This window comes from Polypterus senegalus, chromosome 6 (genome assembly GCF_016835505.1).
Source record: "Polypterus senegalus isolate Bchr_013 chromosome 6, ASM1683550v1, whole genome shotgun sequence".
Taxonomy (NCBI): Eukaryota; Metazoa; Chordata; class Cladistia; order Polypteriformes; family Polypteridae; genus Polypterus; species Polypterus senegalus.
This window is the reverse complement of record NC_053159.1, coordinates 4420135-4444395: the sequence shown is the minus strand read 5'-3', so window position 1 is coordinate 4444395 and position 24261 is coordinate 4420135. Positions and strand designations below refer to the sequence as shown.

At 39.9% G+C, this 24261-nt stretch overlaps 1 protein-coding gene across 1 annotated transcript in view; it reads right to left on the bottom strand.

Annotated features, from left to right (window-relative positions):
- The window catches only part of plekhm3 (pleckstrin homology domain containing, family M, member 3), a 149430-nt gene that overhangs the window by 54487 nt on the left and 70682 nt on the right, over positions 1 to 24261 (bottom strand). Inside the window, exons 6-7 of the mRNA XM_039755304.1 lie at positions 23290 to 23353; positions 5448 to 5605 (exon numbers count right to left, since the gene is read on the bottom strand). Coding sequence (XP_039611238.1) covers positions 5448 to 5605; positions 23290 to 23353 — 222 coding nt within the window. The remainder of the gene's footprint in view (positions 1 to 5447; positions 5606 to 23289; positions 23354 to 24261) is intronic.

Genomic DNA, 24261 nt, shown 5'->3' with positions numbered 1-24261 from the left:
AAAGAGTACTATATAATAGAGATTAGACAGACAGACAGACAGATATGAAAGGCACTACATGATAGATAGATAGATAGATGTGGAAGGCACTATATGATAGATAGATAGATAGATAGATAGATAGATAGATAGATAGATAGATAGATAGATAGATAGATAGATAGATAGATAGATAGATAGATAGATAGATAGATAGATAGAAAAGGCACTATATGATAGATAGATAGATAGAAAAGGCACTATATGATAGATAGATAGATAGATAGATAGATAGATAGATAAGATAGATAGATAGATAGACAGACGTGGAAGGCACTATATGATAGATAGATAGATAGATAGATAGATAGATAGATAGATAGATAGATAGATAGAGGTGGAAGGCACTATATGATAGATAGATGTGGAAGGCACTATATGATAGATAGATAGATAGATAGATAGATAGATAGATAGTTAGATAGATAGATAGATAGATAGATAGATAGATAGATAGATAGATAGATAGATAGACGTGGAAGGCACTATATGATAGATAGATAGATAGATAGATAGAAAAGGCACTATATGATAGATAGATAGATAGAAAAGGCACTATATGATAGATAGATGTGGAAGGCACTATATGATAGATAGATAGATAGATAGATAGATAGATAGATAGATAGATAGATAGATAGATAGATAGATAGATAGATAGATAGATAGATGTGAAAGGCACTATATGATAGATAGACAGAAAATGTTCCATATAAGGCAAACTGACAGATAGATATGAGCAGTATTAATAAAAATTGTGCCGTATGTCAATGTGTTTGGTGTAACTGGCTGGTGTGAAGATGGGTACAATGGGAGGAGGCTTTATACAGGCTGATGGCTGTTGTCAAAGAAGAGCCCTGCTAGCACCTTTGGAATATGCTGGAAGCTAATCAGGACAACGTTGCATGGGCAGGGCTGACAGCAGCATTAGTCACAATCACAAACAGTTTACTGTAGTCCAATGATATCCCGGTTAGACTCTCTACCACACACTAAGTTCAGTAGTACAATATAAACATTAGAGCAAAACTGTCCAACTTTCTTTTCTTCTCTGATGATCACTGCCAAGTCCAAACTCCATTATCTGAAACAAAAATGTTTGCGTTTACGAACGCCCCACCTGCGGCAAGGAACCTGCGAGAATGTGCATTTCTGCGGCTCATTCACAGGTAACAATTGGATGTACAATGTTAGATTCTTTTCATGTCACAGAACAAGAGCAATAACTAATAAATGATGCTAACTGTAACACAACAATGTACATCACTTAATTTTAGCGAATCGCAATGCAGCCTTCTTTGTCACATCCCTTGAGATCTCATATCGCACCCCAAGTTAATAGCCCTTGATTTGGTCAAGTCTATGATGCCGAATTTACAAAACTCTCTAAAGCCCTACAGTATCTCCATACTAATTCTGTTTTCCAGCAGGAGTGAATGTGTACATTAAGGAACTGGCAAACCCCTATGCCAACACCCATTGCTAGGATTGCAGGCAAAAGACAGGCTTTCTAATGTGGATTACTGTGTTCTTGTTTGTTTACTCTGATTCTACATAATGTACTTGCTAATGAGAAAAGAGCCCACCTCATTTGCATGTCAAAGTACATTTGTTGGTAAAATCTGGAATTGAGCTCATTGTCTGTTACAGCTCTGGCCACTGCTTACTAGCCAGAGATGGAGGATATTGTGCAGATTACCTAAGACACGAAACCAGCAAAACTATTCACATGGCAAACAAAGAATAGGCCCAATAAAACTGAGCATACAAAATGTATTTTTCAAAATCCATTGAGTTGAGGCTCAATATTAAGGTTTTTAAAAATTTAAAAACACATTTTTATTTCCAATTTTTACCATAACAAACTGATCTCTTTAAATGGAAATTATATCTTGCCTGAAGAAGGGCCTGAGTTGCCTCAAAAGTTTGCATATTGTAATCTTACAATCTTTAGTTAGCCAATAAAATGAGTCATTTTGCTTGACTGCTCACTAAATGCAAATTACAGAATCTTTGCTAGGCTAGGCCAATACTTTTACAGTATACTCAAACTTTTATATACCCTTTAAAACTATAAAATAGCTTCAATGGATAGTAATGATTATTTTATCATGTTATTAACGCCCCAAGAATTTCTGCATTATTGTTTTAGTAACAGTCGCTATACAACTTGCTTTTTAATTGACTTGGGCACTCCTTTGGTCAACTGATAATCTCTGACTTGGCATCTTGCTGACTTACAGACTCCTTATCAAACCTGCACAAGGAAACACCAATAAGAATACAAAAGAAGTGGCTGAAACACACTATAATGGCCAAAGGTTACTGTTGAACTGAAGATTAAACAAACAAAGAGCAAATTCTGAGCACCCATGTAACACACAGTAAACAGTGTTTTGGTATTCGGTAAAAATCAAAATTCCTCCTCCTGCCCAAGGCTGCAGCCAGCTGTTCATGGATTTAACCCTCTGGCCAGTGGACTTCATGGCCTATTCTCATTATTGATTTTATTATCTACCAAAAAAAAAAAAGTTTAGACAAAATGACTCATAATACAAGTATGCAAGGAAATAAACACTGCCATCTTTCTTTAAAGGCTCTGCCTCTGTTTGTGAATTCAGGTGGACAAGATGATATTTGTCAAATGTTTAGTGATTATTTGGGGAAGGACAATTGACTCTGATTAGTTCATAATTGAGCACACAATTGATATGACACATAAACAATAACATGAAATGTACTAATCTTGCGTTCAAATGGTATTACACAGAGTACAATATCACAACGAGTATGGTCAAGCTGAAAGTGAAGTGTATTGAGAACAAAATAGGAAAATGCAACATTCAGCATTCTCAAACCCTGTTAGCCCAATTCAAGGTTAGCAGCACTGAGGCATTAGGGGGGGGAAATAAAAGCCCTGTTCTGGGTGCCAGACAATTTCAGTACACTTACACACAGCCGTACTGGCACAGGGGCAGAAGTTGAAATCACCAATCAAGCTTAAGTGTGTATATCACCCAGAAAAAGCTTATCAATCTGTACTGTGCAATTCCCAGGCTAGATGCCCACTGAAAGCTTAGTTATGAGAAAAAAAGAGCAAAGAATGAATGGAGAAAAAAAAAAGCAAATTCGAAGAAAAGGAGAAAGGTGGAGTACGGGAAGACAATGCAAACTAGAGACTGAGCGTAAAACAAGAAGAGAAATTCCAAGTCAAATGGCGCTACAAAAAGTGGAAAATCACAGGGAAAGAGAAGGGTCCTAAGAAGATGAGCTTCTTTTTGTTTTCATTATTTCAAAATAACTATAAGAGAAGTAGTGAGTTAATCCAAAAGCTAAGAAAGGGTGTGCCTGGCACTGTCACCTTTAATAAATGGCAGAATTAATACATAGTGACGCCAAACATCCCATTGTGGCAATGGCACCAGGACTATAAACAACAGGGCTGTGTCCACAATTGAAACACCACAAAAACAGTGGCACCCGTGAAACTACATTTTGCTGCACAGATAATAATAATAACAATAACATTTTAATTATATAGCACCTTTCCCATGCTTAAGGTGCTTCACAAAGTATCAGAAAGAACAGCAGGGTATAGAACATTGGATACAAATTATAAGAAGCACTCATTAGTTAGGTTATGTTAAATTGTTTGGAGTATTTTCTTAGTTATGTTAAAATGTTTGCCTCTTTATGAGTGCATAGTCAATGGGAGGTTCTAGTATGACCCCCCACAAGCTAAATTTTTAAATGGAATACTCTCATTATTTTTTATATTTCCGACAACACACAAGATCAGTTTATGATCTGCCTTACAGTTGGTAAGGCATGGAAGGGCAAACAGTTTCAAACTGACCGTCCTGAACGTATTGAGGTACTAAAGTGAAGCTTATGTAAGTTTACCATAGAAAAGTAACAACTTTAAGTATAGAAAGAAACTGAAGTTTAACAAGAGAAAGCTAAGATTATTCTGCGTATGTAATAACTTTGGTCTAAATTTTTGTGATTTGTTTCTTTTTTAGATTTTCACTAAACCATTTTAAAATGAACTTTCTTGGACAGAGAAATCTGTTTTGTTAAGCGTTTGACTCATGCCGGATCCTGCCTTGCCAACTCAGTAGCTGCTCAACTTTGGGAACCTAGAAAAGGCTACACAAATAATATCTGCAAAGAACACTAAAAACAGATTAATGAAGGATATACAAAGCATTAAATAGAATAAAAGAAAATAAACCAGAGTAAGATTCTAAATTCGATACTAGAAGAAAAGCCTGAACACATAACACAATTTGTGGTAAAACTCGCGCTCACATAGATTATACTGAGGACCTGAACAGAGAGGTAAACTGAAAAAAGTATAAATGCCTTCCTGAACAGATGAGTTTTAAGTTGTTTTTTAAAAAGAATGAATTGAGTCAGCTGATCTAATTAATTTAGGGAGGTCATTCCAAAGTATGGGTGCTATATAGCAGAACTTTGTCACCCATTGTGTGGTGCACAATAAGACTGGCAAAATCAGTGGACCTTAGTGGGTGAACAGGAGCCTGATGATGGAGAAGGTCACCAATGTATTCCGGTGCCAGGTTATTTAAAGCGTTACAGGCTATTAATAGAATTTCATATTTTTGTTTTGAACCTAGTTTTGTTAAACTTGACTTGCTTGTATGGAATGCTATTTGATTTTAATAAAACTAATAAAATGTTAAAAAAAAAAAAAGTCGTATTTTATATTCAATCCTCTAAGGCACAGGGAGAGCCAGTAAAGGTGAAGCAGGATGGGTGTGATGTGCTCGCTGTTGCTGGTCTGTGTAAGGACTCTTGTAGCAGAGTTTTGAATCAGCTGGAACTGTGATAGAAAATGAGAAGGTGAATTTCCCAGTAAGGAGTTACAATAAGGGGACTGGGTGGTCTCTTGGTCTGGAATCCCTACAGATTTTATTTTTTTCTCCAGCCTTTGGAGTTTTTTTGTTTTTTCTGTCCACCCTGGCCATCGGACCTTACTCTTATTCTATGTTAATTAATGTTGACTTATGTTTATTTTTTATTGTGTCTTCTATTTTTCTATTCATTTTGTAAAGCACTTTGAGCTACATTTTTTTTGTATGAATATGTGCTATATAAATAAATGTTGATTGATTGATTGAATAATCGATGTGGGATGTGATAAAAGAATGGACAAGTTTCTCAGCATTAGAAAAGGAGAGGAATGAACAAACACGAGATACGTTACAGGAAACAAAATTACGAATCTGGATGCAATTCCATAAAACATGAATGAAACAGACATCCTCGAAAACAGTCAAGGTATATACTGTCTAAAGGTGTGTCACATCAATGGGCTCAGTCGTTAAATGAATCTTAAAGGTTTTATGTCTATAAAAGATAAGCAAAACTATTCTGCATCTTACCGTTTGGTTGCCGAGTCCTGAAATGGATAAATAATCTGCGCATTCTGACAGATCTCACAAATGAATCCCTTCTGACTGCACAAGCTGCAGCTGTAGACATGAGAACTTGCAAACTTTATAACTTTTGAAAGAAATGGAGCGAGTTTTCCATCGATAACCTAAAGAAAAAACAAGGTAGCACAAAAGTTGAGTATTAAACGTATATGCTGTGACTTCCTGAGCAATTTTTCATAGTTAAAGTCCAGTATATGCTGTAAAAGGACATGGATCAGAGGTTTCTAATTAATCAGGCCAAGAACTTCATCATGTCAAAATAAAAATTACGTGCCATTAAACAGTTTACAGAGAGAACCTGTTATTTTCAGAAAATAAAATCATGCAACAGTAATTGAATAAAAGAACCGATTAGGTGCAAACAGACAAAATAAACTGAGATAAAGGGATATTAATGGCATTCTTGTTACCAATTATATGTAAACTAGGGGGTCTCTCCCCTCTCCCCAACTCGCTTAGTTCGCCAGCCACTTCTCGTCTAAGCTGCTCGCATTGTGAAGATGGGGGGCTGAACGCACCCCAAGGAGACATGGTTGCTCCTTCTGAAACCCCCTCTTAAACAGTGATACAACGGGAAATGAATAGTTTTTTTTTTTCTCCTCTTTGCTCGATCATCTGCTGCTGCCGCCGTGCCGTATGATCAGCATCTCGCATAGCACTTCGAACATTTAAAAGCCTGTACAGCAGCTGTCCCACTCTTTGTCTTTTATTTCCGGCCTCAGGCCTGGTTAAATCTCTTGGCACAAACTCTCGTCTCACAGGACATGAGTTCTTGATATTTTTTAGTTTATAATTAAAAAACGGAATAAGAATTTGAAAATCTAACAACATCATGTTAAAGTTTGATAAATTCTGAAAAGAATGATACCAAACATATATATGTAGGTTTTAAAATAAGCTTTATTTAAAGCATGACAAAAAAGTGACATAACGTCACAGTTGCACTTTTAGGCTTAGGATTTTATATATAGAGAGTAGATATTGTATCTATCAACCCTGACCTCACTTGCACATGGGAAGACAAGTCAGCAAAGTACAATCAGTTCTCACACTGGTCCACCTGCCTCTCCCTTCTAACCAATGGCTCAGCATTACAAGTGTGGACAATTCTACAGGGTGGTCCAGATCTAATTATGCAGATCCAGATCGTCTGGATGACTTTGATTTATGTGGGGACGATTCCAGTTCGGCACGAAAGACGATTCTTCATGTCGTCAGTTCGCACACTTCTCAATGGTCCGGGATTTTTCGGGTGATTCTCTGTGTAATAAACTTAATAAGTTATAGCGGAATGAAAATTTCATAATTAGATCTGGACCACCCTATATTTAAAGTAGCTAGGCAGGTATTAATGGCCTGTTCTGGGCACAACTCAGAGGGAGAATGAGCAAGACTGAAGATTTAAGAAACTTTGAACACTTTAGGTCAGACGGTGCCAGATGTTTAGGTATAAGAATTTCAGAAAAAAAGCAATCCCATTTGGTCTTCAGGTGTCACAGTTACATATCAAGAAATAGCCAACTCCAAAATACACCAAACAATCAGAAACAATCTCTTATTGAAAGGGGCCAACAGAGGCTGATGTAAGTTATTCAGAGTGAAAAATGAGCTTCGGTCCGTCAACACAATGTGGAGTATAGCAGTGGTATTGAAAGAGGCATATCCAGGTCAAAAGAAAAAAATGAACTAAACTAGGCCACAGAAAGTACTTTGGAGACTGGCGATTCAAAAGCATCCTAAAATGCTGTCACAGAATGATATTCAAGTTTATTTTTAAAATCTGTAAATGATAACAGCTAATCTAAATTGTGAAAAATTATTATTCCTGTCCCAAATTACAGTATTTTGCTCTTCATGCATTGCATCTCTAAGGAAAAAAACAAGAGTTTTGAACATTCTGGCAGCCCCAATGTTGTTCATGCACCGTTCCTTCAAAACGTATTCAGACTCCTTCACTTTTGACATATTTTGTTATGTTGCAGCCTTATGCTAAAACCATTTAAACAATTTTTTTCCTTTATCAAACAATAGTCAGTACCTCAGAATGGCAAAGTGAAAACAAAATTTTAGGAATATCTGCAAATTCCTTAAAAAAAATAAACCATCACATTGACATAAGTATTTGGGCCCTTTTCTACAACACTTGAAATCTGGCTGTGGTGTATCCCATTTTATCGATCGTCGTTGAGATGTTTCAACACCTTGGCTGAAGTCCACCAGTGGTAAATTCAGTTAATTGCACATAATTAGGCAAGGCACACACCTGTGTAAAAACCAAGCCAAGGAGGTCAAAGGGTCTGCCAGCAGAGCTTAGAGATAGAAGAACTGTGTCGAGACGCAGACTTGGGGGAAGGAGACAAAAAAAAATTTTTGTCTGCAGCCTAAAGACACCTAGAGGTCGCTTAAGAGGGCATAAAACAAAATATTCTGTTCTGATGAAACAAAGTTTGAACAGTCTGGCCTCCATTTTAAATGTTATGTCCGGGGGAAACCAGGCACTTCTCATCACCTCCATTCCAATGGTGCCAGCATCATGCTAAACAATGCAACTCATTTTTTATAGAGCTCTTCACCGACTGCAGGTGCGGAGTGCAGTGAACAATTCTCAGTTAAAATACAAGTATTGATTGTACTAATTGCTAAATGCTGCTGCGTTGGTTTCAGTGGGCCGCAGGGAGTGGGAGACTAGACAGGATTGAGGGAAAGCTGAACAGAGCAAAGTACAAAGATAGTCTTAATGAAATGCTGCTCCACGGTGCTCTGGATGTGAGACTGTGTCGAAGGATCACCTTCCAACAGGACAATAACCCTGAAAACAAGGCAAAGTCAACATAGGAGTGGCTCAGGGTTAATTCTGGGAATGTTTTTAAACGGCCCTCCCAGAGCCCAGACTTGAACCCAAACAAACATCCCTGGCGAGACCTGAAAATAGCTGTCCACGGACTCCTGGCTGTAATCACTGCCAAAGGTGTTTCAATAAAATACTGAATAAAGCGTCTGAATACTTGTGTGAATGCAGAGATATATATATATATATATATATATATATATATATATATATATATATATATATATATATATATATATATATATATATATATATATATATATATATATATATATATATATATATATATATATACTAGAAAAATACCCGTGCTTCGCAGCGGAGAAGTGTGTTAAAGAAGTTATGAAAAAAAAATGAAACATTTAAAAAATAACGTAACATAATTGTCGTAGGCTTATTTCAGTATTGAGAGTGAATTTGATGATTGTAAAGAGTTTCATTTAGGATTGTAAATATTGTGTATGAGAAATGCACATTTTTAGGATGTAAGGATCTCTTTGTAAATGACGTTTGCAGTTCTGCCCTCGGGCTGTAAAATGACCAAGCTGTCTGCTGAGCTCACTCTTGAGCATGCAACGTACAGTCGGCCATGTGAGGAGCAATCTTGCGTCAAGTCAATGGCGACCTTTTTGAGAGTCTGGCCCTGTGATTTATTTATTGTCATAGAGAAGCAGACCCTTACTGGAAATTGGAGGAGTTCGAATTGGAATGGGAGGTCAGAGGGTATGAGAGGGTCTCCTCTGAGCCAGAAGACAGTTGCCTCAATGAGGTTCTAGTACAGAGACTTGATCTGAAGCCTGGTGCAGTTACAAAGTTTTGGTGGTTGTAAGTTTCGTAGTGCACCGACCTTCAAAAGTAGAGTATGTGGAGGCATGCCCTGAGGATTAAGAGTGTGAAGAAACTAAATGAAAAGCCAGGAAGACATGAAGCAAGGGCAACAATAACAGGCTTGACATGATGGAGTAAAGACAAAGGGAGCAGTGGGCACGACGAACAGCTGAGGAAAGTAAGGAAACGAGTGAGGAGGCACATGAGCACGGGATGTTGTTAATGTATATAGGCATGGAGCCAACCACGTGGTAGGTGTGCGGAAAAAGGAATGGGGACCGGGGGCGGCCCTTGTGTGTCTCTGCCATGAAATAAATCCTCTGTTAACGGAAATAAGGAATGAAACCGCCAAAAGGAGAGGTCAGTTCCAAAAGTTCCTTACAGCATAATGGTGAGAACCGCCAAAAAGAAGACGTTATTTTCGAAAGTTCGTTACGGGGCACAGCGTGAAATGAAACATACTTAATGTTTGTAAGTACAGTTTAAAGGATGAGCATGGGAAATTTGTTCTTCCTACATATACTGGAAGTCGCAGAAATAGTGAGGAGGGGTTTCTCCTATCTATATATAAAGTTTAGAGGTACACCCATTTCCCCCCCTTGGGTGTTGCAATAGGACATGAAACATCTTTGTAAGTACACTGCAAGGAATGAGCACACGGAATTTCAGCTTCCCACCTATAGGGAAAGTGGGAGAGTCAGTGATGAGTCAGTGAGGAGTTTGCCTTTTATATATACAGGCAGTCTCTGGGTTACGTACAAGATAAGGACTGTAGGTTTGTCCTTAAGTTGAATTTGTATGTAAGTCGGAACATGTAAATTATTTTAATAAATGCTATTGTTGACCGACTGTAACCAAGTGCTCAGCCAATGAATGATGGAGTTTCACCTCTCTCTGACCTTTTTACTATTTCTACTTTATTTTCAATGGTGATGGCACTTGCATCAGATCTGTATTTCAAGAGACATTCTTGAAGGGTGAAGACAAAAGGTTAAGATGAGCTCTTCTGCACAGCACTGTCCACGCTATCACAGCAGGAAGGCACCCGTCAACACATCAGATGTACTGACAAAAGACAGCTTCCTGCTATGTACGTAACAGTACAAGCAGGCTTGCTATGGAGAATGAATAGGGGCGGCGAGGGGCGGTTCACCACCAGCCCACCTTACAGTCACCTCCACTACAGTATGCTGCCTGCAGTGTCCGCCCACTGAGAATTAACATGGTGCGGCCAAAGGCGGGTAGTGAATCGCCCACCACCACCCCCATTCAATAGGCAGCCATCTGAGGCACACTACAACGCTATCCCCCGCTGCCCCATTCACCCTCAATGGCCTCCATTCAGCCACAACCGGGTCACCGCTTGCAGCATTACCAGCCGCCCACCGAGAACGAACGGGGCAGCCATGTGTGGTGGGTGGGCAGTGAAACCGCTTGCCACTGGGAGCTGCCCGAGGGACACTACACTGCGCAAGCAGCAAAATCACCCCGCTCCAGCCTCCGCATGCAGCGGCCCTGTTCGAAAGTCGTTTTTTTTTTTGCAAAAATTTCTGAGATCCTGTTTTAACTTCGTCATTCCAAGGTATTGACTGTCGATGAGGGGAAAAGTGAATTTTGAGAGTAACAATTAACTGAAATGATTTTAGCAAAAGATTACAGCATATGTAAAAAGTGATGGATCCTGAATACTTTTTAAGGAGCTGTAACCTCCCATTCCCAAAGAATAAATGATTTTAAAACAGAATTCCACATAAGACTAGCAAAAAGTATCTAAAGTAGCAACTTAAAGCAAAGCAACTTCCAAGTTCCACTTGAAAAGCTAAACACCTCATGATTTTAAACACCCAGAGGAGCTTTTTTCTACAAAGAGTCAATACTCTGAGGTCAGAAAATTTGAATTGAGTACTTTAAGGAAAGCATTTCTAATTTCTATCCAGTTGATTAGTACTGTTCCTCACAGTTCCAGAGTCCTGCAGCTTTTCGATGTGTTCTCCTCGTGCGTCTCTTCGGTTTTCTCGCCCATATGCCTAAACATATGAGGCTGTATGTGGGCCTCTCCATCCAGGATGACTTCCCACCTTCTACCCAGTGATCCCATGGTAGATTTAGGTACCCACTCTCCTGAATTGCACTAAGTCGATTTGAGAAGGTTATGTTCGGTAAAAATTACACTTGTAAAAGATTCACTACACTAGAATCTAGCAGTATTTTTCATAAACTCAAAGCAATAGAGCCCTGAGTTCCAATGTTTGCTTATTTTGAGAGAAATGAAGACAGTGACAGACATGAGTATATGATATGATATGAACTGTCCCAACCGAAAACAAACAAACATGTCTAAGAAAAAAATTATATAATAATAATGAAAAATATTGAATCTGGTTTGATATCCCCTGAGAGGGAAAATTGTCTTTTCGCATGACCTTTGGAGGTCAGAGTGCAGGGGTCAGCCATCGTATAGCGCAGCCTGGGGCAAATTTTAGGATAAGGGCCCAAGTGGAGCAGGATCCCTTCTGGCAGTAGTAGGATTTGAACCGGCAACCTTCCAAATACCAGCACAGATCCTTAGCCTCAGAGCCACCACTCCGCCCAAATATTTGTAATCTACAATACCATAACACCACTCAAGCATCAATTTTAATTGACTAACTCAAGCCTTTAATTCTGCCAGTAAGTAAATGAAAATAAATAAATCAAACAAATGATTAAGGTGGAGGAAGAAGGGCCAAATAACTCACTTAAACTTTCAATACAATATAAATACAGGTTACTTGGTCCAAATGCGGAAACTACACAAACTGAACTAAGATCCTTTATTGCCACAAAGCCTGAATTTAGAATGACATTTGAGGGGCAGGGATTACATCTCGTATCAAATGTAACTTTATCCCCTTTAAGCATTCTCTGATTGAGACCTCCGTGAACTTAACGCTTCTATCAAATTGCTCTATGAGGAACCGTTAACAAAGATTTAGTTGTGTTTTGATAGTGACCTTTCCTTTGACAAACAACACAGGCAGGATTACCAGCTTTACTCAGCTTGTGCGTATCTGAAGCCCAAGATGGGGCAAGCAGGGTGCACACACGCGAGCGAGCAAGCACACACACACACTCACAGGAACTATAAAATAATGGTTAGAAGAAAAAGAATGGGAAACTGTCACGCTTTGTTTTTCTGCCTGTTGAGTTTGAATGTCTCTAATTAGTTGTCCAGGCTGGTGAAACATGCCCGTGAATGCTGGGGGATGAATGAAAGCCGCTCTCCCACTGAGGGGATAGCTGTACTGGCAGAGCGTTGAGCCAGTTGCCTATAGAGGACGGCTTGGGGACGCTTGCCCAGGGATGGCTTGTGTAATTTTAGCAGGCGTCTGACAGAGCAGGTGTAGGATGTGCTTGCTTCTAAATACTTATAATTAGATTTTTATTTTCTCATACAGTATTCAAGCACTTTATCTGCAAAATCAAATCTCCATGCTTCCTGACATACACTGGAGAAGGCAGAAATTGCCTCCATAGTTGGAGTCGATCACCTAATACTGTAGGAGTGAATCTTGTGTTTATTTTTTCTGATTAATTTAATAAAATAAATATACTAAAACAAATCGATGGTAGTTTATGGAAAAATATAAAGTAGTATGGGTTCTGTATTAAAAAAAAAATCAACTGTAAGAGTGGTTGTCCAACTCAGTCCTGGGGACCCCATGTGGTTGTAAATTTTTATTCCATCCAATGAAAGTCGTCTGCTTCAAGGCCAGGAGAGTGCAAGGATAAGAGAGCAAGAATTGGGGTGAGAGACATTAAGGTGAGTCCACGTAACAAGAAAGCTGGGCATGGGAATAAAAGAATCAGTGTTTTAGGATAGGGAAACCCATCCACGATAAAACACCAGGACTGAGTACGGTATTTACTGTACAGGCAGTCCCCTGGTTACGGGCATCCGACCTACGACTTACGAACGGGGCCGCAACTACGACGCATGCGCCTTAGTAACTGCTGCTCCGTCATCTTCGGCCTGGGGACACTGAAAGTGGTGGCTGGACAGAGGCTGGAGGGGGGCGATTTTGCGGCCTGCTCAGTGTAGTGTCCCTCGGGCAGCTCCCGGTGGCAAGCGGTTTCACTGCCCACCCACCACACACGGCTGCCCCGTTCGTTCTCGGTGGGCGGCTGGTAATGCTGCAAGCGGTGACCCTGTTGTGGCCGAACGGAGGCCATTGAGGGTGACCGGGGCGGCGGGGGGTAGCATTGTAGTGTGCATCAGATGGCTGCCTGTTGAATGGGGGCGATTCACTACCCGCCTTTGGCAGCACCATGTTCGTTCTCGGTGGGAGTGGAGGTGACTGTGAGGTGGGCTGGTGATGAACTGCCCTTCGCCACCTCCATTCATTCTCAATAGCAAGCCTGCTTGTATTGTTACGTACATAGCAGGAAGTGGTCTCTCATTCTGTACACCAGACGTGCTGACGACGGGTGCCTTCCTTCTGTGATAGCGTGGACAGTGCTGTGCAGAAGAGCTCATCTTAACCTTTTGTCTTCACCCTTCAACAATGTCTCTTGAAACACAAATATGATGCAAGTGCTGGTGATACAATAGAGAAGAGAAAAACCATCACCATTGAAAATAAAGTAGAAATAAAAAGGTTAGAGAGAGGTGAAACTCCATTATTCATTGGCAGAGCACTTGGTTACAGTCGGTCAACAATAGCATTTATTAAAATAATGGACCTGTTTCGACTTACATACAAGTTCAACTTAAGTACAAACCTACAGTCCCTATCTCTTACGTAACCCTGGGACTGCCTGTACTACAAAATTCAAATTGATCTCTTTAGATCTACAGAACAATAAGTGTGTCTACCTCAAAGACCCAATACTGTGTCTGTGTGCAGCCTGAATAGTCTCTCCATATTAGCACAGATTTGTCTCCAGGTATTGTGGCTTTCATCCCACATCATTAGGGATAAACTCATGAGATATGCAGGTGGATGAGCCTGTGGTGTCCTGGATAACGGACTACCTGTTGGACAGACCGCAGTTTGTGAGGCTCAATCACTGTGTGAATGACACTGGAGCACGACAAGAAACAGTCCTGTCTCCTTTCTCTTCACTCTGTACACCTCCAACTATAAATATAACATCAGGTCATGTCACTTGCAGAAATTCTCAGATGAATCTGCACTTATGGGATGGATTGATAAGGGGGGGTGAGACAGAGGACAGGAGTCAAGGGGAGGACCTGTGACAATTGTCTACAACTTAAAATCAGCAAAACGAAGGAACTGTTTGTTGACTTTCACTACAGTGTGTCTGGTCAGTATTCAAGGAGTGGATGTAGAGATGGTCCACTCCTACAAGTACTTGGGGGGTCCACATTAATGACAGGTTGGACTGGTATTGGTACACAGTGGAACTAGTGAAGAAAGCTCTTTTTACTTAGGATACTGCATTCCTTTAATGTAGGCAGTAACATCCTTCACATATTCTAATGCTTTGGTGTGCTGGGAAAGTAACATCACATCAAGAGAGGCCCACTGAATCAACAAGACAACTAAAATGGGCCAACAGTTATAGCATGCATTCTGAAGGAGCGAATTAAGACAAAACTGAGAGCCATTATGAGCAAAGCTGCACATCCTCTCTCTGACAACATTCAGACAATGAATTGTTCAGTAGATGCGCGTCAATGAGTACAACTGGGGCCCCTTTATACCACCAGCAATACGCCTACATGATGCCTCACTGCGACAGCCAAGTCAGACATTTTCTTTCTTTTTACATTTCTTTTAGTCATTCTGGTGTGTGTGTTTAGAGCATAGTGTGTTTGTATGTGTGTCTATATTTATTTATCTACTTATTTATGTGTTTATTTATTTTAAGGCCGGGTTTATACTTCAAGCGACACGATGCATGCTCCAGCAGCTGCTCCTGCTACGCAAACGTTTTACTGTTTATACTTGTGTGCATACTTTACACTATATACTATAGTGTACTATATAGTATACTATATACTTTATACTATACTTGTGTGCATACTTTACGTAAATCTGGAGGAATCCACCAGGTGGTAGTGCGAGATATCATCATGGTGAGAACAGGTTCGGGTCCGCTGTGTTGTGAATTGCCAGGAAAAGCCATTACACTCCAATGACACCTTACTGCAATATCCCTGAAAAGGATGTTTAATGATTAAATCCATCAATCCAGGGATGTGTCCATTCCAGCAAGCATTGGGCACGAGCCAGAAACAATCCCTGGACGAGGCATCAGCTCGTCACAAGGTGAACACAAGCACTTGCATACACTTGCGTCATTTTTGTGTCACCAAATCTGCATATCTTTGGAAGGAAACCGGAGCCCACTGAGGAAACCCAGCAGGAATACATGTACACCCCAAGCAAGGAACAACAGCGAAGTCTCTCCCTGCGAGACAGCAGTGCTACCGCTCTGCCACCGTGTCACCCCCATGTGTGTAATTAGTAACAGCATTCATTCTTTAAATGTAATTAACGATTTATCTGTAAAATGTAACATACATACTTTAATACATTTCATCATGAAAGTGATATCAAATATTGTATAAATCGAAGGATTCTAAATGTGCAGAGAGTTGGAATATCATACATTTAATGTGTTCTGTGTGGCGATCTAATGCTGTTTGCCGCTGATGTCAGGTCAGGAGTAAGCCACCGAAAAAAAAAGGTGGCACAGAAGAGACTTATAATATATCGTGTCATTACAATCGGAAATATGCAACGCTTGAATATAAAAGCACCACAAATGCATCTGTATGTCGGCATTTTGTTTCTCCACATAGAACCATTCATCAAACATCGAAGAGCGCACATCGATCCCCGTAGGATCAGCATAGAGGCTTTCTGTCACGTGTAGATAGTAAACAGAGACCCTGACGTCACATTCTGACTTTTATCACACTGCGCCCCCCCCCACACTTTTTGCTGGTACTGCAACTTGCGCATGCGTCGCGTTAATTTCCGAGGACCTGCTCAGAGGACGCGTCAAATGAATGTTGGGAACGCGTTGCAGCCATGATGTGTGCGTGTGCATGGTCTGAGCATGAAGTATAAACGAGCCCTAAGAGCTTCTCTAAAAAGCCAGATTTCTCCCTTGGGACAAATAAAGTTTCTTGGTTTCTTCTTTCTTTCAAAGAGAAAGTCAAATCAAATAGGCAGTGTGACATGGTACGATTATTGCATGGCCTTGTGAAAGTCAGAGTGTACTTAGAATATACATTCAACAGACTGAACGTAAACGTGGATTCATGAGGCAATTTGCAAACTTGAGGATAATGAGTTGATTTTTGTTGTTTGAAAAATTAATTGGGTATTGTTTTCTTTTTGGGGTGAGGTGGGCTTTTAATTTTTTTTTACTTATGATACTGTAAATGATTTGCTGATTATTGGTTAATAAAGTTCAATTCAATACTCAAACTTTTTCTTTCTTTCTTTCTTTCTTTCTTTCTTTCTTTCTTTCTTTCTTTCTTTCTTCAATTAGGTTAATGAGCAGTTCTAAACTGACAAGGTATACAGTGCATCCGGAAAGTATTCCCAGCGCATCACTTTTTCCACATTTTGTTATGTTACAGCCTTATTCCAAAATGGATTAAATTCATTTTTCCCTCAGAATTCTACACACAACACCCCATAATGACAACATGAAAAAAGTTAACTTGAGGTTTTTGCAAATTTATTAAAAATAAAAACCTGAGAAATCCATAAGTATTCACAGCCTTTGCTCAATACTTTGTCGATGCACCTTTGGCAGCAATTCCAACCTCAAGTCTTTTTGAATATGATGCCACAAGCTTGGCACACCTATCCTTGGCCAGTTTGGCCCATTCCTCTTTGCAGCACCTCTCAAGCTCCATCAGGTTGGATGGGAAGCGTCGGTGCACAGCCATTTTAAGATCTCTCCAGAGATGTTCATTTGGATTCAAGTCTGGCTCTGCTCTGGCTGGGCCACTCAAGGACATTCACAGAGTTGTCCTGAAGCCACTCCTTTGATATCTTGGCTGTGTGCTTAGGGTCGTTGTCCTGCTGAAAGATGAACCGTCGCCCCAGTCTGAGGTCAAGAGCGCTCTGGAGCAGGTTTTCATCCAGGATGTCTCTGTACATTGCTGCAGTCATCTTTCCCTTTATCCTGACTAGTCTCCCAGTTCCTGCCGCTGAAAAACATCCCCACAGCATGATGCTGCAACCACCATGCTTCACTGTAGGGATGGTATTGGCCTGGTGATGAGAAGTGCCTGGTTTCCTCCAAACGTGACGCCTGGCATTCACACCAAAGAGTTCAATTTTTGTCTCATCAGACCAGAGGTTTTTGTTTCTCATGGTCTGAGAGTCCTTCAGGTGCCTTTTGGCAAACTCCAAGCGGGCTGCCATGTGCCTTTTACGAAGGAGTGGCTTCCGTCTGGCCACTCTGCCATACAGGCCTGATTGGTGGATTGCTGCAGAGATGGTTGTCCTTCTGGAAGGTTCTCCTCTCTCCACAGAGGACCTCTGGAGCTCTGACAGAGTGACCATCGGGTTCTTGGTCACCTCCCTGACTAAGGCCCTTCTCCCCCGATCGCTCAGTTTAGATGGCCGGCCAGCTCTAAGAAGAGTCCTGGTAGTTTCGAACTTCTTCCACTTATGGATGATGGAGGCCACTGTGCTCATTGGGACCTTCAAAGCAGCAGAAATTTTTCTGTAACCTTCCCCAGATTTGTGCCTCGAGACAATCCTGTCTCGGAGGTCTACAGACAATTCCTTTGACTTCATGCTTGGTTTGTGCTCTGACATGAACTGTCAACTGTGGGACCTTCTATAGACAGGTGTGTGCCTTTCAAATCATGTCCAGTCAACTGAATTGACCACAGGTGGACTCCAATGAAACATCTCAAGGATGATCAGGGGAAACAGGATGCACCTGAGCTCAATTTGGAGCTTCATGGCAAAGGCTGTGAATACTTATGTACATGTGCTTTCTCAATTTTTTTATTTTTAATAAATTTGCAAAAATCTCAAGTAAACTTTTTTCACGTTGTAATTATGGGGTGTTGTGTGTAGAATTCTGAGGAAAAAAATGAATTTAATCAATTTTGGAATAAGGCTGTAACATAACAAAATGTGGAAAAAGTGATGCGCTATGAATACTTTCCAGATGCACTGTAAGTGTGCCTGTGATGTGATGAATGTCCCCAGTCAAGTTTGGATCCTGCTTTGTGTCCAATGCTGCCAGTTTTGGCTCCCCGTTACCCCAAACTGAAACAAGGAGGCATGATGTTTTGTTGAGCATATTCTATCCTTAGATGCACACTGCAATGTGAAGAGTGATAAACACAATTCAATGCAAGGTTGTGTAAAAAACGAAAAAACTGTGTCAAGATTATTATTAAAAAGAATTTAATTTCAAAACAAAACAGAGACTTTCTTATACATTTGTAGAATACTTGAAAACAAATAATTTGTGTTACTGTTGCATAAAATTTAAATCAACACCACCCCTTTGGCAAGAGGCAGTGCAAAGTCTTAAAGTCAATGATAAGCTGGACGCCTTTAGTGTATTTTCTGCAAACGTTACGAGCTGATTAACCTGGTCAGTATATTATCTAAGTGGCACTGTAAATCACTGCTATCAATGAAACTTGTGTTCAGAAGATATGGCTTGGCTCCGAGAAGAATTCTTTTCCTAAACTTAAAAAAAATAAAAATATTCTTATCATGACACACAGTTACCTTTCTGAAATACTAAACTTAAAAGCTGTGCGGAACCTCCACCATTGTGTCAAACAGCATGCCTTTATCAGCAGCAAAAGAAAGCGTAAATTTAAAGTACAAGGCAGGCCATCTACTTCCTGTCTCTGACTCCATAAGTGTCCTAGAGAAAGTCACTTAAAGCCAATGACACAGTACACGACTTCTGGACAATGGGGATGTCAAACTTGATGACTGCAGTTGCTTATTTTGCCACGCAAGTATGTCAGATTACATGGCAAGCAATCATTCGCAGGGCATAACAAATTACATGACTCTGTGATCTTTCCAGAACAGTTTCACACTTTCAAAGTATCTTGAGCTCGTCCCTTTTACTCACATGACAAAGTCGGTGCTGTACAAATGCATCCAGGTGAGGCAAGATTATCCACAATTTTTGCCCCTTTTTTTTCGTTTTTCCATTCTGCTGAAGTACATAAAACACAAAACTTTGGTTTGTAAAGTTCAAAACACCCGTGTTCCTTACTCCTTGTAGCTGCACTCTATGCACTGTAGATCACGATGAGTGTGAACAGATTCTCAAATCTCTGCCCTAATGATCAGAGACAAGGGGCGAGTGACAGTGGCTCCAAAGTTCCTCCGTTATAAATAGATAGATAGATAGATAGATAGATAGATAGATAGATAGATAGATAGATAGATAGATAGATAGATAGATAGATAGATAGATAGATAGATAGATAGATAGATAGATAGATAGATAGATAGATAGATAGATAGATAGATAGATAGATAGATACTTTATTAATCCCAAGGGGAAATTCACATGAAGGTAACTGTGCTCTTGGGAACCTTCAGTGCTGCAGGTGTATTTTTTTGTAGCCTTCTCCATATCTGAGCCTTGTCACAATCCTGTCTTTCAATTCTGCTGGCAATTCCTCCAACCTCATGGCTTGTTTTCTGCTCACCTGTTGGACATTTTATAGACAGGTGTGTGTGTGCCTTTCCTAATCAGTCCAATCAACTGAACTGACCACAGATGGACTCCAAACAAGGTGCAATGATGATCAATAGAAGAGGATGCACCTCAGCCAAATTTCAAGTGTCACAGCAAAATTTGTGTCAATGTGATATTTCAGTTTGTTACTTTTAATAAATTTAAAAAAAAAAAGTCTAAAATACTGTTTTTGATTCATCTGGAGAAATGAGTATTGCTTGCTGCAGCAAGACAACTGCAACTGCTTCAACTTGGAAAAATGGAAGAAAAGGGAAATGGTTTGTAGTCTTTCTGAATCCTCTGAATGCCAATCTTTTTTACTGCTTATACTGCTCTGGGCCACAGTATGTCACAAACTCTTCAGACAGCGAACCTGCTGAAATATTCTGGAGAATGGAAAAGTGTGTGTTAAGAACATTAGTCCTGAACTGAACACACTAACATATTTCACCTAAGCATATATTTTTTAAATATGTTGTGTTTTTTGTAGGGCTGGACAAGTTAACACATTATTATCGCATTAATTAACAGCAACAATTATTTTATCGCACGTTAACACAGTTTTTGTTATTATTATTTTGAAAGCCTCAGCCTCGATAGCAATCAATAGAGATCAGTGATCTTCTTGTTACAGTGTTTTTCGATACGCTTTTGCTTGAAGGAAAGTTAGCTTTGTCGATTTGACCTTCGATTCCCTGCACGTACATGAGTGGCGAAGAGCAAACGGCTTCTAAAATGGCGTGTGGAGAGACGCCAAAGTGAATGATCAAAGCAAAATAATACATGGTTGACTTTTGTTCGTATCATCGCTGGACTCTGATTTGGCGGAATTCTGATTTTGATGCAAGTGGTCTGGAGATGTAGATTGAAAATGAAAGTGAGGTAGTGGCATCATTTGATCGGTCCCCAGCTGATAGTGCTGAACCCGTTCATGTAGCTGATGCACCAATGGCAGCCAGCCCACCGTGCACTCCTGCTGGCCGCAAACAGGTGCCGACAGCAGGCACGACAGGCAGCAACAGACTTTTTATGTTGATTTATATGTGAAACCATTACTTTGTGCGCTTTTCAGAAAACTGAATATTAGCCCTCAAAGAGTTGTTACTGAAAACAGACTGTCTGTGCTGCTCCCTGATAAAAGAAAATGTTTCTGCTGGTAGCTGTTCAGAAAAAAAAAGAAAAGAGATTAAGAAATGTTAACTTGCTGTTGCTCGGAAGGTGCCTGTTATAATGTGATCGTGGCTCTGAGGTTAACTTGTTTTTCTATAACAAACTAGATAAAATGTTAATGCCCTGGCAGTGGCAAATAGCTTTGGTTTTATAAAGGGTGACACAGAAAAACGGGAACTTTTGAAATGTGCAGTGGCAGCCATGTACAGTTGGCAGCACTGCAGAACAGGGACTTTGAGCTGTAAACAATCTCGCCATTTAGTAATCAACTACAAGGCAATCAATGGCAGCTGTGCGAGAATTGTTCGGTAACCGTGTCATCTCAAGATTCGGTGACATTCCCTGGCCCTCAAGATCACCGGATTTGTCCGTTTGAGATTTTTTCTTGTGGGGCTACCTTAAGAGTCGGGTCTACACGACTCGGCCAAGGACACTGAATGAATTGAAACAAAGAATTCAAGACGAAATTCGTGGTATCCCAGCTGAGATGTTGCAGCGATCAATGGGGAACCTCAACAGCAGATTGGAAGAATGCATACGTACAGGAGGACGCCATCTACAGGACGTCATTTTCAGACATTGATCATTTGGATTACTGTCTCTTAAAAGACAAGTGGCAGTGGTTCAATTGCTGTCAATAAATTTTTTGTTAGATTTCTTCTATTTTTATTGGGTTTTTCAAAAGTTCCCGTTTTTCTATGTCACCCTGCATTTGATTTGATTACATTAATGTCTAAATTGAGATTTACAAGAAATATTTTAACTACTACTATGTAAAGGGAATACTGCTGTTAAAAAGCACCTTATTTGTTTAAAGTGTTTGCAATCTAAATACACACAATATACTACTTTTGAGTTCATTATTGAATTGAATCACAGACAATGATGTGATTAATCGATTAAAAATTTTCATCACTGCCCAGTACTAGTTTTTGTAAGATAAAAACAATTGTCATGTGTGACCAACAGGGGCACCACTGAGCCACAAACCTCAGATACAATTCCAAACCATAGTCACAGGTTCAAAACAAGGGCTTTATTCAAAGGTTGTACTTTTAAAGGCTTCTTCTTTTCAATAACACAACACAATTGCTCTCCTTCTACTCCCCCTACTCCTCTCCAGCAAGCTTTTTCCTACTCCTCTCCCGACTCCGACTTCCTGGATGAGGTTGAGCAGCTTCTTTTATGTCAGACCCGGAAGCACTTCCAGTGTCACACAATTACATTCAGGAAACACTTCCGTGTCAGGAAGAACATCCTTCAAATATGGTAGACCTCTCCCCACAGCTCCCTCTGGCAGCACTCAAGTACCCCTAAAGAGGTAATCAGGATTACAACTCCCATGATACCCTGCTGGAGTCCAAAACACAAGCTCTACCAGAGGGATGCTGCCACCTGGTATAATGGGGAATTCTATGGCCCCATAAGACAGTGTTTCCATTATACCTTTCCGGCTAGTAAGGTACCAGCAATCAACTCAGTCAAGATGCCTGTCCACCCAGATCCTTCCCTTATGACCTCCTGTCTTGGTAAGGAACCAACCTTCCTCCAGCTTGGGATGCCAGTCCATTCACACTGGCATATACACATGTTTGATGTCAAAATGTGCACTCTTTGTTAATATAATACAGTAGTGATGTATGGTAAGAGCTACAGAAAACATATTATTATGATCATATTCTGGATGCAAAACAAAAAGAACAAAATCTTAAAAAAATTGAAAATATTGATAGCCTTAATTAATGTTATATTTTGTAACATACGAGAACATACAATTGGCAATCATGCCAATTCTAGTTAAAGGCTGCACTTACTTGAAGCCAGGGCAGGGACCAGACCTGGACCACCACAAACAAACACTGGCTTATTACCTCAACCCTGCATGTGTTTGGAAATATGGAAGGAAAACCCAAAAGAGACATGAGGAGAACATTCATATTTAACATTGACAATGACTGGGCGCAGTATCTAATGTAATTTTATTTTTGTTCAAATATAAAAGATTTTCAATAGTGGTTAAAGACTTTGAAAGAAAAGAATCAATAGGAAACAATTTTGGTTCTTTTGTCATTAAATAAAAGCACAAATAAATAACACTAACCACATTGGTTCGCACATATGCTGCATGATGGAAAACAGGTAGGTGCTCATAACAGACGACACAGAACCTGAGAAAGCATACTTTGAATATACAACATTAACAACAACCAACACAATAATTACAGGTAGTCTTACCTGCTGAAGGTCTGATAGGGAGTATAAGTGAATGTGCTGGAGAAGATATTCCCTGGGAAAGATTCTGCAATAAAGTCAAACATCTTCATTAGAAAGCATCCTCATCTCTTAAAAATTATAAACATAACTACACTCTGGCATCCTCATACTCATCCCTTAGCATAATTGTTATTCACAACATCCTCAGCCCCGAATATCTCTTAACAATCCCTCAAAGGCATTCCTGTCCCATAACAATTAAAAACACAATTACAATTGTGGCCTAGTTTTCCAGGTCAAAGCGACTGTGGCAACACACTGAATGACAAAGAGAGATCAGGCCACCCTTTCCTCATTTCTCATTTAACAATGTGTAGCTTTTTTCTGGAGAATCTGCTAGCTGAGAGGTCGTGTTTGCTTCTACGAAACAATCCTGGGAATACCACCAGTAGAAACCATCCAAATGATATACCGGACTGTCTGGTTCCTCTCGTAGAAGCACCAGGAGGGTCTTGCATTACAGGGTATCTCACACTGTCACCGAGAGTGAGCACACCAGACCTGGATGGGAATATCATTTGGCCAGCTTACTCTCATTCTTTTGCTTACTCGTCATATTTGTGTGACCACAAATATGACGAACATGTGAAATATTTATTATGCCCTGGTCTGGAAAGATGGTGGTAGAGAAGGAGGGTGAAAATAATTTAACTAAAGACTTGAGGCTGACTGAAAATTAAAAAGCTAAAATTGCTGTTGTCAGTTTAAGAGCTCATTAACACAAGTTACTGATTCATTTATATATATAATTGCTGTCATTTTCACTATAGTATTACTACATGTCACAACAACAAGAAATGGTGTTTAGAAAAGTACTTTGGTCTCCATATACTGAGTGTTAAAACATGGTGTGGCATGTTTGGCATTTACAATTAGGTAGTAAAATGAATGTTATTCGTTCAGCTGTATGGTCAGAAGTTGAATGGTGTGCAG